The sequence below is a fragment of the Myotis myotis genome, unplaced genomic scaffold, assembly GCF_014108235.1.
Source record: "Myotis myotis isolate mMyoMyo1 unplaced genomic scaffold, mMyoMyo1.p scaffold_m19_p_6, whole genome shotgun sequence".
Taxonomy (NCBI): Eukaryota; Metazoa; Chordata; class Mammalia; order Chiroptera; family Vespertilionidae; genus Myotis; species Myotis myotis.
Window position 1 is genome coordinate 28,300,809 of NW_023416368.1, and position 15,050 is coordinate 28,315,858.

At 41.8% G+C, this 15,050-nt stretch overlaps 2 protein-coding genes across 2 annotated transcripts; both read right to left on the reverse strand.

Moving 5' to 3' along the window:
• Window positions 1-617: 617 nt before the first annotated feature.
• Window positions 618-5,564, reverse strand: LOC118659123 (protocadherin beta-17-like). Its single transcript, XM_036315201.1, has one exon. The coding sequence runs from the start codon at window positions 4,326-4,328 to the stop codon at window positions 1,938-1,940; it is 2,391 nt and encodes a 796-aa protein (XP_036171094.1). The 5' UTR covers window positions 4,329-5,564; the 3' UTR covers window positions 618-1,937.
• A 1,351-nt stretch (window positions 5,565-6,915) lies between these two features.
• On the reverse strand, window positions 6,916-9,878 carry PCDHB6 (protocadherin beta 6). The gene is given in 3 exon segments (XM_036314101.1): window positions 6,916-7,057; window positions 7,059-7,234; window positions 7,287-9,878. Coding segments are annotated over 3 exon segments (2,406 nt in total). The 5' UTR covers window positions 9,448-9,878; the 3' UTR covers window positions 6,916-6,988.
• Window positions 9,879-15,050: the final 5,172 nt, after the last annotated feature.

The window sequence follows — 15,050 nt, forward strand, 5'->3', positions numbered from 1 at the left end:
ATACAATTGAGCAGGAGTCTGGATAGCTCCAGGATGGCTCCAAGAAAAAATAGTGGATCTGAGAGATTTCTTGGTGAGTTTAATAATACAATGAGGAGTTTTAGACTTTAGAAAGTATAGGGATAAGTTAAAAATCTATACATTGAAAGTAAAGCGAAAATGAGTCAAAGAAAAGAAACAAAATCTCAGTACATCATGAGGTTCTATTATAAGCAATATTTCCATAGTCGTAATTACATAAACACTATTAAAACAGAATTTTATATAATGTTGCTATGAGAGAGGAATGGGTAGAAAAATGTGCAAGTATGTATGTGTGTGTACGTGCCCCTAAAGAAAAGTAAATGGATAATATCTAAAATTTGAATGAAAGCATTTTATAAGCATATTATTTAGAAATATGGAAGTAAATATCATGGAAACACAGTAAAATGCTTCAAAAGGTGTTACATCTGTACAGACTTGAGTAATATTGAAAAGTTTGTAGCACTGTATAACAAATTAAATGTCTACAGCATAAAATGTCTAAACAATTATGAGAATTACCCTTTTAATATACATTTTATATGTTATATGCATATATACTAGTATAATAAAAAGTCTAAAATAAGGTGAGAAGAGGGTAAAAGTGTAAGGTTTGACTTGTTCATTTTAAAGCAGGCAGTTAAATTACGTTAATATATTAATATTGTTTTTAACCTTATAGGGATTATTTAATTAAGCTCAAGCAAGTTCTATAGTTTCATATAATGAGTTCTACAGTCTCATTATATGCAAATAAAATCTGATAGTTTTCATTATAGAGCTAGCCATGCGTTATAGGTCCAGTTTACAGTACTGTTTCCATCTATTAACTTATATTAAATCATAGAAATATTTTTAGAATGATGTTGACTTAATATTAACAACTGCTTTTGAGTGCTGGAATAATGATGTTAATTTGCTTTCTTCTTTCTTATTGAATATATTTGAATCATGTGTATATTAAAAGAATGAGAATCATTTACATACTCAAAACCATTTATTATAAAAAGGTAATCATACGTCTACCAATATTTTTCTACTTTTTTCTATTTAACAGGAATTGAATCATTTAAAATTATAGCAGGTGGTCTAACTAAATGCTCTCAATTTTGAAAGAAAACACTCAACTCAGCTAAAATATTAGTTCATTTGAAAAACTACGGCAGTGTTTTTGAAACAACATTACAGGAATCAAATAATTTACAAGGTCACAGTAATTTTTGCAAAAATGAAAATTATTTTTAAAACTAAAAGCCATCATTTACCTTAGTTAGACTCATGCTGATGATAATCATTAAACACAATTCTCTTAATCATAACAATATATCAGTGAACAAGCTAAAATATCAGGAATCTGAAAACATTTGTAACTTCCAAAAATCTTACCCCGAAATCCCGAGAAACACCAGTGCTCTGCTACTGTAGGATCATGCAAAATGTGAGGGGGGGGAAACCTGACAAAACAACAAAACACCTAGAGATTCAGAATATGAAATACTTCAACAGGTTGCAATAACTATAAATATGGCAATAATCATGAATGTGTGAATATGTAAGCCCTTTCTGTGAATACAAGGGTTGGGAAATACCCGGATGTATATTATCATTTATCAGGTCTTTTCAAGATGAGATTCCTGATTGAACTCAAAGTTATTTGTAAAGTTAGAGTTTTCCTTGGTGTCCCTACCAGCCCCTTCACCCATAAACTTGCCAACAGTTGGTTTGAGGAACATGAACTCGCTGTTTCCTAAGCTTCTGTTCAGACACACCTCATACTGGTCCCCACTCCACTGACACCCAAAAGGGAAATCCAGGCTACACTTAAAGTTAGGATTCTTGTCCATGACGCTCTCAAACTCTGTACCTGGAGGAACTAAAGATATTACAAAAGACACTGCATCATGATGCGATTCCTAATTGAATCCGAAGTTATTCTGGAAGGTGGCATTTTCCTCTATTTCTTCATTAGTGCCTTGGGGTAGGAGGTTAGGGATAATAGGCTTCAAGAATTTGAACTCATTTGATCCGGAGCCTCCAGTCAGACACACCTCATACTGGTAGCTCTGGGACAGGGTCCCAGTGCCGCTGACGTCCACCAGGTGGCCCGGAAGGTGGCCCTCAGGCACCGAACAGCCACCCGCCCAGGCGGCCCTGCTCCGCCTGCACAGCCGCACCGCGATGAACGCCAGCACCGAGAACAGGAACAGCGACGACACCGACGCCAACGCGATGACCAGGTACACCGTCAGCGGGTCGGCCTGCGCCGGGTCGGCCGCCGCTTCGGGCAGCGGCAGGTAGGGCTGCGAGAAGCCATCCACCAGCAGCACGTGCAGCGTGACGCTGGCCGACAGCGCGGGCTCGCCATTGTCCTTGACCAGCACCAGCAGCCTGTGCTTGGCCGCGTCGCGCTCGCTCAGCAGCCGCGCCGTGCGCACCTCGCCATTGTGCGCCCACACGCCGAACAGCCCGGGCTCCGTGGCCTTGAGCAGCTGGAACGACAGCCAGGCGTTCTGGCCCGAGTCTGCGTCCACCGCCACCACCTTGCTCACCAGGTAGCCCGGCTCGGCCGCCCTGGGCACCAGCTCGGTGCAGGGCGCAGAGCCGTTCTGCAGCGGGTACAGCACGAAGGGCGCGTTGTCGTTGGCGTCCAGCACCTGCACGCGCACCAGCGCCTGGCTGCTCAGCGCGGGCGACCCGCGGTCCGTGGCGCCCACGCGGAACTCGAACGCCTGCAGCGCCTCGAAGTCCAGCGCCCTCAGGGCGAACAGGTGGCCGTTGTCCGCGTTGATGGACACGAGCGAGGCCAGGGGCAGCCGCGGGTCGTGAGGCGGCAGCAGCGAGTAGGTGAGCTGGGCGTTGGCGCCCGCGTCCCTGTCTGTGGCGCTGACGCTGCCGATGTGCAGGGCGGGGCTGTTGTTCTCGCGGAGGAACAGGGTGTAGGCGGTTTGGGTGAAGGCGGGGGCGTTGTCGTTGACATCGGAGACCAGCAGGGTGATGTTGTGCTGGGTTTTCAGCCTGGGGGTCCCCATGTCGGTGACCGTGATGGTGATGTTGTACTCGGCCTGATTCTCTCTGTCCAGCGCTCCTTCTGTTACCAGGGTGTAGAAATTGTCTACAGTAAGTTTCAGTAGGAAGGGGAGATGGTCTTGGATGAAACAAGTCATTTTGCCATTGTCTCCAGAGTCTGGATCTGAAATTCCAAAAACAGCTACCACCGTGTCTGGGGTGTTTTCTGGGATGTCACTGATGAGTAATGACATGGTCAATTCCGGGGCGTTGTCATTTATATCCATCACTTCTATGGCTACGGTGCATTTCCCAGAAAGGCCTCCACCGTCTGAGGCCTCAATTTCCATACGGTAAGACCGAATTTCCTCAAAATCCAGCATTCTTTTTAACCGAAGTTCTCCCGTGACTGCGTTTATTTCAAACACCTGAATGGCTTGATTTGATGATTGGAAAAACGAGTAGGAGAGCTCGCCATGGGTCCCAGCATCTAAATCTCTAGCGGAGACGGTGATGATCAGGGAGCCCACAGGGCTGTTCTCTGAGACCTGCACCTCATAGAGCAGCTGAGCAAACTCAGGGGCGTTGTCATTTATGTCCAGGACCGCAACGACAACCTGGGAAGTCCCCGTCCTGGGCGGCGACCCACCATCCAGCGCCGTGAGGGTTAACCTGAGCTCTGACTGCTCTTCACGGTCCAGTGTTTTGTCCAGCACCAGCTCGGGGTATCTCCTACCATCGCTGTGACTGCGAGTGAACAGGTGGAAATGCGGGTTGGTGCTAATGGTGTAGTTCTGAACGGTGTTGCTGCCCACGTCTAAATCCTGAGCTGTTTTCAAAGGAATGGCAGTCCCGGGCTGGCTGCTTTCCGGGATTTTCAGGAGGATTTCCTGTCCCAAGAATTCGGGGGCATGGTCATTTACATCTCGGAGCTGGAGTTCCCCTTGAATAAACTGCAGCGGGTTTTTCAGTAACACCTGGAAATGCAGTATGCACGGATCCGTGTCACCACACAACTCTTCCCGGTCCAATTTTTCTTGGAGGAGCAAATACCCACTCTTCTGCTCGAGCTGCAAATGCTGTCTGTTCCCTTTGGATAGAATCCGGGCGCCACGCGCGGCCAGCTCCCCTAAGCCCAGACCCAGATCTTTTGCGAGGTTGGCCACAAAAGAGCCGCTCTCCCTCTCTTCTAGAACGGAATAGTTAAGGGTCGCACCGCCCGCCTCCCACAATAGTAATAGAATAATAATGGCAGTCACTTGCCTTTTCCGGGGCGCTTTGGGGAGCGGCGTCTCCATCCTTCCTCCTTGTCCAAACGATCCAGTATGAAATCACAAAATGATTGCTTTGCAGCCAACTCTGCTATCTTAGTTCAAAAATCTCGAGTCAGTTCCTAACATTGACTGACGCGGGGATGGGGATAGCGGCCTCTCTGAAACCCTCTAGCCCGGGTGGTGTAAAATGCTTCCTTTGCAAGCGGTCGGAGACGGCTTTACGGCTTTACGTAGTCTAGCAATCCTGGAGAGGTTTTTACTCTCTTGTCCTGCAGCGCCACCCAGCGTTCTGTTTTACAACTTCAGGTAGTTTTCATTTCAAAGCACAATGTAAGAGCAAAAAAAACGGGCTGAATGCCTTTTTGGGTACTCCTTTCCCCCTCGCCTATTATGCAGTCTTGTTCAGGTAGCTAGCATTAGTTGTGAGAGCAAAGTAATTCCTATTTATCTATATTCATCTTCTTTATAAAGGTACAATTTCATTATTCAAAACTCGGCTGAAGACAAATTCATTGAGTCATTCAGTAAGTATTTCACTGGGCAGAAAATTCCCTAGCTTCCGGAGATGAGACGGGAAACACAAAAATTCTTGCTCCTGAGGAGCTTACATTCTATTACCAGAATACTAATGTGTTCTATTGTGTTAGAAGTTATGAATTTTTAAATCCAAACAAATGGGAATGTACCTGTATCTCCTGGGGGGGAGGGGAGATGTTGTATTGTCAGTCTCTGGGCTGCATAGCCTTTGAGAATTTTTTTCCTTCATAAACTCCTTATGTGCACAGCCTGTAACGTTCAGAGAAAATGCCCATTTATTTTATTAGAAGTCACTATAAGCTGTGAGTTCAGGCAATGTCTTTGGAAGAACATGAAGAAGGCATAAAGTCAATGGAGTCAAAGATATACTTTCCAGGGAAGGGGTTTGACCTGTCAGCTTTGATAAGAGTCCATCCCCTGGGACAATAGAGATAGGGCTATTGAAAAACAACACTGCGTCAACTAAAGCCTTGGGAGTTGGAGTGAGAATGTCAGAATAAGCAGTTTCCCCCAAGGAAGAATGCTACTCCAAGGAGAAGGTGAATATATGGGAATACAAAACAGTAAGTGTTCCCTACACTCATTGACCCAATTGGTGATCATCCATGACATAAGAGCCATGGCAGTTCACTTGTTTGGATACAAAACACAGACAAACATAATTTAGTTACGCCCACTTCCATTTTAATTAAGGATAAAAATAAAATATTCTGCCCAGCTGGTGTGGCTCAGTGGTTGAGTGTAGATCTATGAACCAGGGGGGTCATAGTTCAATTCATGTCAGAGCACATGCCCAGGGTTTCAGGCTCTGTTTTTGGGCCTGATCCCAAGTGTGGGGCATGCAGGAGACAGCTGATCAATGATTCTCTCTCGTCATTGATGTTTCTGTCTCTCTCTCCCTCTCCCTTCCTCTCTGAAATCAGTAAAATATTTAAAAGAAACATAAAATATTCACTTACTCGTCACTTTAGTGTAAATTGCCTAACTTTGATGGAAAATTGAAAAGAGGAATTTTTTCATAAAACATAACCAACACAAAAAAGACCAAATATAGTTAAACTATTAAAGTAAATGATTTTATGGTTAATAAATATAAATAATGCATATGCAGAACAGGAAGGGAAAAACTGGCATTCTCCAATAAACTGGCACTAATAACTTATTTAGTTCTCAGCAGATATTACATATATAGAAGTTTAAGAAACTAGGAGGAGGAGTTTGGAAAATATGATTTGGATTTTACTAAACAATATAATACCTTACATCTTTCAAATAGTTGGATAAAGACAAGGAAATAAAATGTATTCTCAAGCATTTTATGTTCTGTAATAGAGTTTTGGGTTAATGGAAGATGTTTTCTAGAGGAAAAGTAAGAGTGATATTTAATAATTTCACTTATTGGCAAGGGCACTATGGTGTAGAAAGAATATTAGCATTTCTGTATCCCTTGAAAATTATTTTTTAAATTCACTATAGGAATGTTAACATTCAGAAAATATTTGTTAAGCATTTATAATTGGTCTGGTCGGTGTTTTAAAAAGATCATCCTATTCTTACATGAAGCTCACAAACTATAATTAAATGTGATGACAGTTTTGTAAAGTCTATATTCACAGAAAATATGTATTGACTATTATGGTTACTGAAATATACATAAATATGGCTGGCTATCTTATTATTTAGCCCTCACTAGTGTATATCTTTATTTCATCACCCTATAGATGTTACCCCTAAATCAGACTTAAACTGGCAGATTAAATAATAACAATCATTTAAAATTTTTCTCTACATAGCAATAGTGATAACGTTGTCACCAATAGTTAGAAATAGAATCACACTTAAGAACGTTGGAATATAATTTTTGTAAAGAGATAGATTCTTAAATTTCAAAAATTTTAAATTATGCAAGTAAAAATTTACTTTTTATTCAGATTGTCAAATATAGTCAAATATAATTTCAAAACTACTAAGCGTAATGTAGGAAAAATGCTGTGTATATGCAATATCTGAATTTCTTTTAATTTTACCCTAAGGAACAGTAGTAAAGTAATAAAATAAAAAAAAGGGGACCATCAATAGCATGTAACTTTATGTTAAAAAGAGATTTTCAAACTTATTAAGTAGGGTTTAGCAGAACCATACAATACTTAACTGAATGGAAAGCTATTCCGAAAAGTAGGGTTTTCCTTCATTTCCTTCCCAAGATTCTTGAGGAGGGAAATTGGGGAGAATCGGCTTCAGGAACTTGAACTCACTGGCCCCTGAGCCTCCTGTCAGACACACCTCATACTGGTAGCTCTGGGACAGGGTCCCAGTACCGCTGACGTCCACCAGGTGGCCCGGAAAGTGGCCCTCAGGCACCGAACAGCCACCCACCCAGGGTCCCAGTGCCGCTGACGTCCACCAGGTGGCCCGGAAGGTGGCCCTCAGGCACCGAACAGCCACCCGCCCAGGCGGCCCTGCTCCGCCTGCACAGCCGCACCGCGATGAACGCCAGCACCGAGAACAGGAACAGCGACGACACCGACGCCAACGCGATGACCAGGTACACCGTCAGCGGGTCGGCCTGCGCCGGGTCGGCCGCCGCTTCGGGCAGCGGCAGGTAGGGCTGCGAGAAGCCATCCACCAGCAGCACGTGCAGCGTGACGCTGGCCGACAGCGCGGGCTCGCCATTGTCCTTGACCAGCACCAGCAGCCTGTGCTTGGCCGCGTCGCGCTCGCTCAGCAGCCGCGCCGTGCGCACCTCGCCATTGTGCGCCCACACGCCGAACAGCCCGGGCTCCGTGGCCTTGAGCAGCTGGAACGACAGCCAGGCGTTCTGGCCCGAGTCTGCGTCCACCGCCACCACCTTGCTCACCAGGTAGCCCGGCTCGGCCGCCCTGGGCACCAGCTCGGTGCAGGGCGCAGAGCCGTTCTGCAGCGGGTACAGCACGAAGGGCGCGTTGTCGTTGGCGTCCAGCACCTGCACGCGCACCAGCGCCTGGCTGCTCAGCGCGGGCGACCCGCGGTCCGTGGCGCCCACGCGGAACTCGAACGCCTGCAGCGCCTCGAAGTCCAGCGCCCTCAGGGCGAACAGGTGGCCGTTGTCCGCGTTGATGGACACGAGCGAGGCCAGGGGCAGCCGCGGGTCGCGGGGCGGCAGCAGCGAGTAGGTGAGCTGGGCGTTGGCGCCCGCGTCCCTGTCTGTGGCGCTGACGCTGCCGATGTGCAGGGCGGGGCTGTTGTTCTCGCGGAGGAACAGGGTGTAGGCGGTTTGGGTGAAGGCGGGGGCGTTGTCGTTGACGTCGGACACCAGCAGGGTGATGTTGTGCTGGGTTTTCAGCCTGGGGGTCCCCAAGTCGGTGACGGTGATGGTGATGTTGTACTCCGCTTGGCTTTCTCTGTCCAGAGCTCCTTCTGTTACCAAGGTGTAGAAATTCTCCGCCGACGGTTTTAGAAGAAAGGGGAGATTATCGTCTATAGAACAAATAACCTGTTGATTATGTCCAGAATCTGCATCGGATACACTGAAAACTGCCACTATCGTGTCTGGCAGGTTTTCAGGGATGGCGCTGCTGAGCGAGGACATGGCCAATTCCGGGGCGTTGTCATTCACGTCCAGAACCTTGATGACTATGGAACATTTTCCTGATAGTCCCCCGCCATCTGTGGCCTCAACATCCACGTGATAAGATTGAAATTCTTCAAAATCCAATGTCTTTCTCAGTCGAATTTCGCCTGTGATTGCGTTTATTTCGAAGGGCTGGTCAACGTCGTCGGTTTGAAGTAGGGCATAAGATACCTCTCCAAAGGATCCTGCGTCTAAATCTCTCGCTGAGACGGTGATAACCAGAGAGCCCAGGGAGCTGTTTTCAGGGACTTGCGCCTCATAGAGTTCCGGAGCAAACTCTGGGGCGTTGTCATTGCTGTCCAAGACCCAGATCTGAATCTCTATGGTCCCTGACCGGGGCGGAGACCCCCCATCCAGCGCGGTGAGGGTTAGCCTGAGCTCAGGCTGTTCCTCACGGTCCAGCGCTTTGTCCAGCACCAGCTCCGGGAACTTCCTGCCGTCGCTGCGACTGCGGGTGAGAACGCGGAAGTGAGAATTGGAGCTGATTGTGTAGCTCTGAAGGCTGTTGCTACCCACGTCTAAATCCTGTGCCATTTTCAAAGGAAATATCTTTCCTGGAGCAGTGATTTCTGATATTTTTAGGAGCATATCTCTGGCCGGGAACTCCGGGGCGTGGTCATTTATATCTCCCACTTGCAAGGCAGCCTGGAAAAACTGCAAAGGATTTTCCAGTAACACCTGAAAGGGTAGCAAACATGGCTCAGTGGCGCCGCACAGCTCCTCCCGGTCCAGTTTTTCATTTAGCAGCAAATCATAGGTCTGTGGGTCAAGTTGCAAATGCTGTCTGTTCCCCTTGAAAACAACCCGTGCTCCCCGCGCAGCCAGCTCTCCGCTCCTGAGTCCCAGGTCCTTTGTCAAGTTGGCCACAAATGTGCCACTCTCTGTCTCCTCCAATACAGAATATTGTATGAGTTCTGAACCCACCTCCCACAAAAGCATCAATATAATGAAGGTTACCACTTGCCTTTTCTTGCGATGTCCTTTTGTTTGCGCCATTTCTATTGTTATGCCTGATTTCAGAGGAAAAATCCTTTTTCGCTCCCAATCACCACATCCACCGTCGACCCTCCAAAATGTCTTTGCTAAAGAGTTTAAAATTCGTTCTTTTAACTTCTCTGGCGATGACTGCCTTCCGGAACACGTCTATTTTGGCTTTAGCTTAAATGTGTCCAGTATTTTTTCTTGGGTTTCTCGGTGAAATGGCGTCCACCGGATCTGCGGAGCTTAGATTTAGTCTCTTAGCCTGTACTGCCACCACGCGTTCAAATTAATAACTTCATGCGGTGCTTGCCTCTCTACACAATTTCCAAAAACTGAGCATTATAAAGACTTTTAGGTCCAGTCGATGTTTCTCAAACAGGAGTGTGTGAACCACTCGCATAAAGAATTACCTGGGAGTCTTAGGGTCCCCCCGCCAAGTCAATTCTGGGCTCATCTCCGAATCTTGAATCAAATTCTCTGTTGGTGCTCATGGGAATCTGCACTTCAGTTTTTCTCAAGTGATTTTCACGAACACTAAGGTTTAATTAAGAATTACTCCCTACGTAATGTAAATTTTTTTGTGATCAACTTTTATTCTTTAGCAGTGCTACTTATCTCTGATGAACAATGTAATTTGTGAACACAAGAAATACACTGTGCAATGGTCCCAACAAACACATCAGCAAGCCATACGATAGTGAAAAGGTGGTTAGCAACACTGATGGTAAAATAAGCAATCACTTCTCTAAATTACACGACTTACAAAGTGACAACAGACTTATTTTGTTTTGTGGTTACACCTGCCCAATAAAGGGAATAATCAGACTAGTGGGAGGAAAACTGAGGCCAAGGAATACTTACCATGGAAATATCTTATCAGTTAAATGATTTCAAAGAAGAACTAGGAGCCATCAAGTATTTGTCATAAGTAAGCATTTTAGGATTCCACTTTATTTTTGTGTGGGTAGAGTTTTGGTCATGATTATGTTAGACTTGTTCGTTTTACTGTAACTTCTTAAATCAAAGTCTCCTCCTATATTAATTAATCAAGATCTATATATATTACCCTGTTGTAAGAACATAATGCAATGCAGAAAACAAATATTTAAGACTCACTTCTACCATCCTCTCACAACAAAAATGATACTAGATCCTTTAATTATAGACCAACTAAGGTAGTGTGAAAGGTGAGTAATATTTGAGTGGAAACCATGGAAATCAATGATAATTCATCCTGGCTATATCCGTTCATATCTCAGCAGTTTAGAAAAATGTATCTCTAAATATTCTAAAAATGCATTAAATGGGTCAGTGCACGTATAAGAACACAAATACACCAAATATAATTCATTTCAGATTGATTTCATATTTATTGAGAGGTGAAATCAATTGAGTTCCAGCAAAATCCACTTCAGGTGAAAGCCAAAATGATGGGAGATTTAAAATGAGGATATTTTTCAAAATATTTCACCTCTAAGAAAAATAAATAAAGCTAAATAAAATCTAAACTCTGTGCAGATTAAATAACTTTGTAGTTGAAAAGCTTCTGTTTCTACCTAGAAGGATAAAATAGGATCACTGTGACCAGCATCCATGGTCACTTGGTAAATGTCACTGAGAATAGACTTCCCTGAGGATATCAATACAAAATAAACTGATGAAGTAAGCCAACAACTGGAAACAATCATAAACTTCCATCTACATAGCACCCAGCTTCACAACATTCTGTCTTTTTCATTTATACATATCCCTCCAATGTTTACTTTTGCATAGTTCTTTTCTTAAGGTGATGTTCACACAAATTGAAATGCACTAATCTTTTAACAAATGGATCCTTCCATACAACCCACACCTTTTTCAAGATATAGAACACTTTCCGCATTCATCGGGAATAATCTTAAACATATTTCCCAGCTTACTTTTAATAATTAGGTGGCAAAACTTGGTGTCTTCTGGATACAAGATGGAAGACAAACAATGTAAAAAAGCACCATGCCCCATGCTTTTTATGCTCACATATGCTAATGTGAAGTGACAAATAGTTTCAAGATTAATTCACCTGGATTATTACCAGTGCATTGAATAGTACTTTAACCAATGAAACATTGTAAAATATATTAAACATAATTTTACTCAGTTAGCTTATAGTTATTACATAACTAATCAAGTTGATTTCCATTTTTTATGCTAGATGTATTTGCTTTCCTTTCATTCCATCAAACATTTAAAAATTCTTCAAGTTAGTTAAAGTGAAAAATAAAGGCTAACATTCGAGGATAAATTGAATCTCTTTAAAATCTTTTTTAATTTAGTTATATGCAGGGAAAACAATAATTCAGAGAAAATATAGAAATACTTTCTTAAAGAAACCTCTCAATGGGAGACATGCTGCAGAAAGTTTTGAATATAGGAAGGATTTGATGCTAAACACATCTGAAGTCTGAAATGGTTGGGAAGGAAGACTTTTGTCAGTTTTGTTAGACTTTTGTCAGTTTGTCAATTTTGTTGATTTTTTCAAAGAACCAGCTTTTTATTTCATTAATGTTCTCCATTACTGTTTTTGAATGTCATTGATTTCTTCTATTATTTTCATTATTTCCTTCCTGCTGGTTCTGTTGGTTTATTTTCCTCTTCCTTTTCTATATTCTTGAAGTGAGAGCTTACATGATTCATTTGAGACTTCTCCTCTTTTCAAATATATGCACTTAGTACTATAAATTTCCCTCTCTGCATTGCTTTAGCTGTATCTTGTAAATTTTGATATGTTGTCTTTTCATTTCCAGTTCAGTTCAAAGTATTTTTATTTCACTGGAGACTTTGTTTTGATCCATGGGTTAGTTAGAAGTGTGTTGTTTAGTTTCCAAGTATTTGAAATTTTTCCTATTATTTTTTCGTTATTGATTTTTAGTTTGGTGCCATTATGGTTGGATAACACACATTGTATGATTTCAATTATTTAAAATTGGTTTAAGTTTGTGTTATGGCCTTTTTTATATGTTCTATCTTGTATATATTATGTGAGCATTTGAAAAGAATGTGTATTTTGGCATTGGATACATGTTCTAGAAATATAGATTAGATCCTGTGTTGTTGAGTTCTTCTGATTCCTTTCTGATTTTTCTGTCTAGTTCTGTCATTTGTTGAGAGAGAGTATTGAAGTCTCCAACTTTAATTGTTGATCTGTCCAAGTTCTATCAGTTTTAGCTTCACATATTTTGCAACTCTGTTGTTCAGTGTATGCATATTAAGGACTGCTTTGTCTCCGTCTTTTATCATTATATAATGTTCCACTCTGTGTCTGCTCACTTTCCTTGCTCTGACATCTACTTTGTGACATTAATATGGCCACTCTTACTTAATTTTTTATATTTGTGGAATATTTTCCACCTTATTACTTTCAATCTGCCTATATCATTATATTTGAAGTGAAGTTTCCTGTAGGCAGCATATAGTTGATCATTTTTTAAAAACCCATATTGTCCATCTTTTTGTTTTAATTGGTGTGTTCACACCATGTACCTTTAATGTAACTACTGATGTTAGAGATTAAGTTTGCCATTTTATTCTTTGTTTTCTATTTGTTCTCTCTGGTTTGTTTGTTTGTTTGTTTGTTTCTCTGTTTTCTTTTTTCCTGATTGATTTCTTATGGGTTATTAGAATAACTTTTAGAATTCTATTTTGATTTCTCTATAGCGGTTTTCAGTGTTTCACTTTGTGTAGTTTTTATAGTGGTTGCTCCATACATAACTCATCACAGTTTACTGGTGTTGTCATTTTACCAGTTCATGAGAGGGTGGAAGATTTATCTCCCTTTACAACTTTATAATATATAAGTAAATATTTCTTCTACCTACATTTAGAACTATATCAGACAGTGTTATAATTTTGGATTCAACCATCAAATATAATTTAGAAAACCCAGGAGGAAAAGGAAAGCCTATTGCATTTACCCACATTTTTGTTTACTGTGTTTTTTCTTTTTTCCTGATGTTTTATTTTATTTTTAATATATATATATATTTTAAATATATTTTATTGATTTTTTACAGAGAGGAAGGGAGAGGGATAGAGAGCCAGAAACATCGATGAGAGAGAAACATCGATCAGCTGCCTCCTGCACGCCCCCCACTGGGGATGTGCCCGCAACCAAGATACATGCCGTTGACCGGAATCGAACCCGGGACCCTTCAGTCCGCAGGCCGACGCTCTATCCACTGAGCCAAACCGGTTCCGGCTATTTTTAATATATTTTATTAGAGAGAGAGAGGAATACAGAAGGGGAGAGAGAGAAACATTGATTGGTTGCCTCCCATAAGTACCCTGGACAGAACCCGCAGCCCAGGTATGCACAGGATGCACCAGGGTGCACAGGATGAACCTTCACCAACTGAGCCTCTCTGGCTGAGCTAATGTTCCATGTAAAATGGATTTCTATCTCTTTGGAGAACTTCCTTTGTCCATTCTTTTATGGTAGGTCTACAGGCAACATTTTCTCTTCACGAAAGATATTTTCACTGCATATAGGCTCCTGGGTGAACAGTTATTTTTTTCAGCACTTTAGAAGTATTATGTCACGTCCCTCTGACCTCCATGGCTTCTAATGAGAAATTTACTGTCATTCAAATTATTATTGTCCTATGGGTAATGGGTCAGTTTTCTTTCTCACTGCATTCAAGATTTTTCCTTCTCTGTAGTTTTCAGAAATTTAACAATGATGTCTTTTGGTGTGGATTTTTATGGTTTATCTTGTTTTGAATTTCTTAGGCTTCTTGAATCTTTGGGTCTGTGTCTTTTGCCCAATTTAAGAAGTTTTCTCCTTTCCTTCTGGGATTCCAATGAAAAAATGTTAGATCTTTTGTTATTGTCCCATAGGTCCCTGAAGCTCTGTTATCTTTTTATGGTCCATTTTTTCTCTACTGTTCAGATTGGGTAATTTTTATTTTTCTGTCTTCTAGTTCACTGATTTTTGTTTGTTCATTCGATTCTATTATTGAACTCACCAACTGAGTTTTTCATTTCATTGTATTTTTAATTTGTAAAATATCCACTGGCATTTCTTTATATTTTTTTTGCTGCACTTTACATTTCTTTGCTGAAACTCTCAATTTTTCATGTTGCCAAGCATATTTGTAATAAGCATGAAGCATATTTTGAAGTCCATCTAAAAATCTTTGTAGATAATTCTAACACTCTGCCTCCTTGGTGCTGGCATCTATTAACTATTTCATTCACTTTTATATCTTTCCAGTTCTTGATATGACCCAGATAGTACCTTCCTAGATGTGCATTTACCCCAAAATAACTCTTGCCCAAGTGCATGAGATATATTCCATAATGCTTATAGCAGCATTCTTCATAGTAACAAAACTCTTAGAGAAACCCCAAAGTAGGTCAACAGTAAAATGAATGTAAAGGTAAAGGTGTATACAGTGGAATACTATAGAGCACTCTAATGAATGAACTACATTAACATGGATGAATTCAAACCTAGTGATAAAAATAAGTAAGCCCACAGATGATCCATACTACATTAATCTACTTATATAAATTGCAAAAATAGACAAAGCTAAACAATGATATATGCATATCCTCTGCAACTGTAAAAAAATAACAAATAA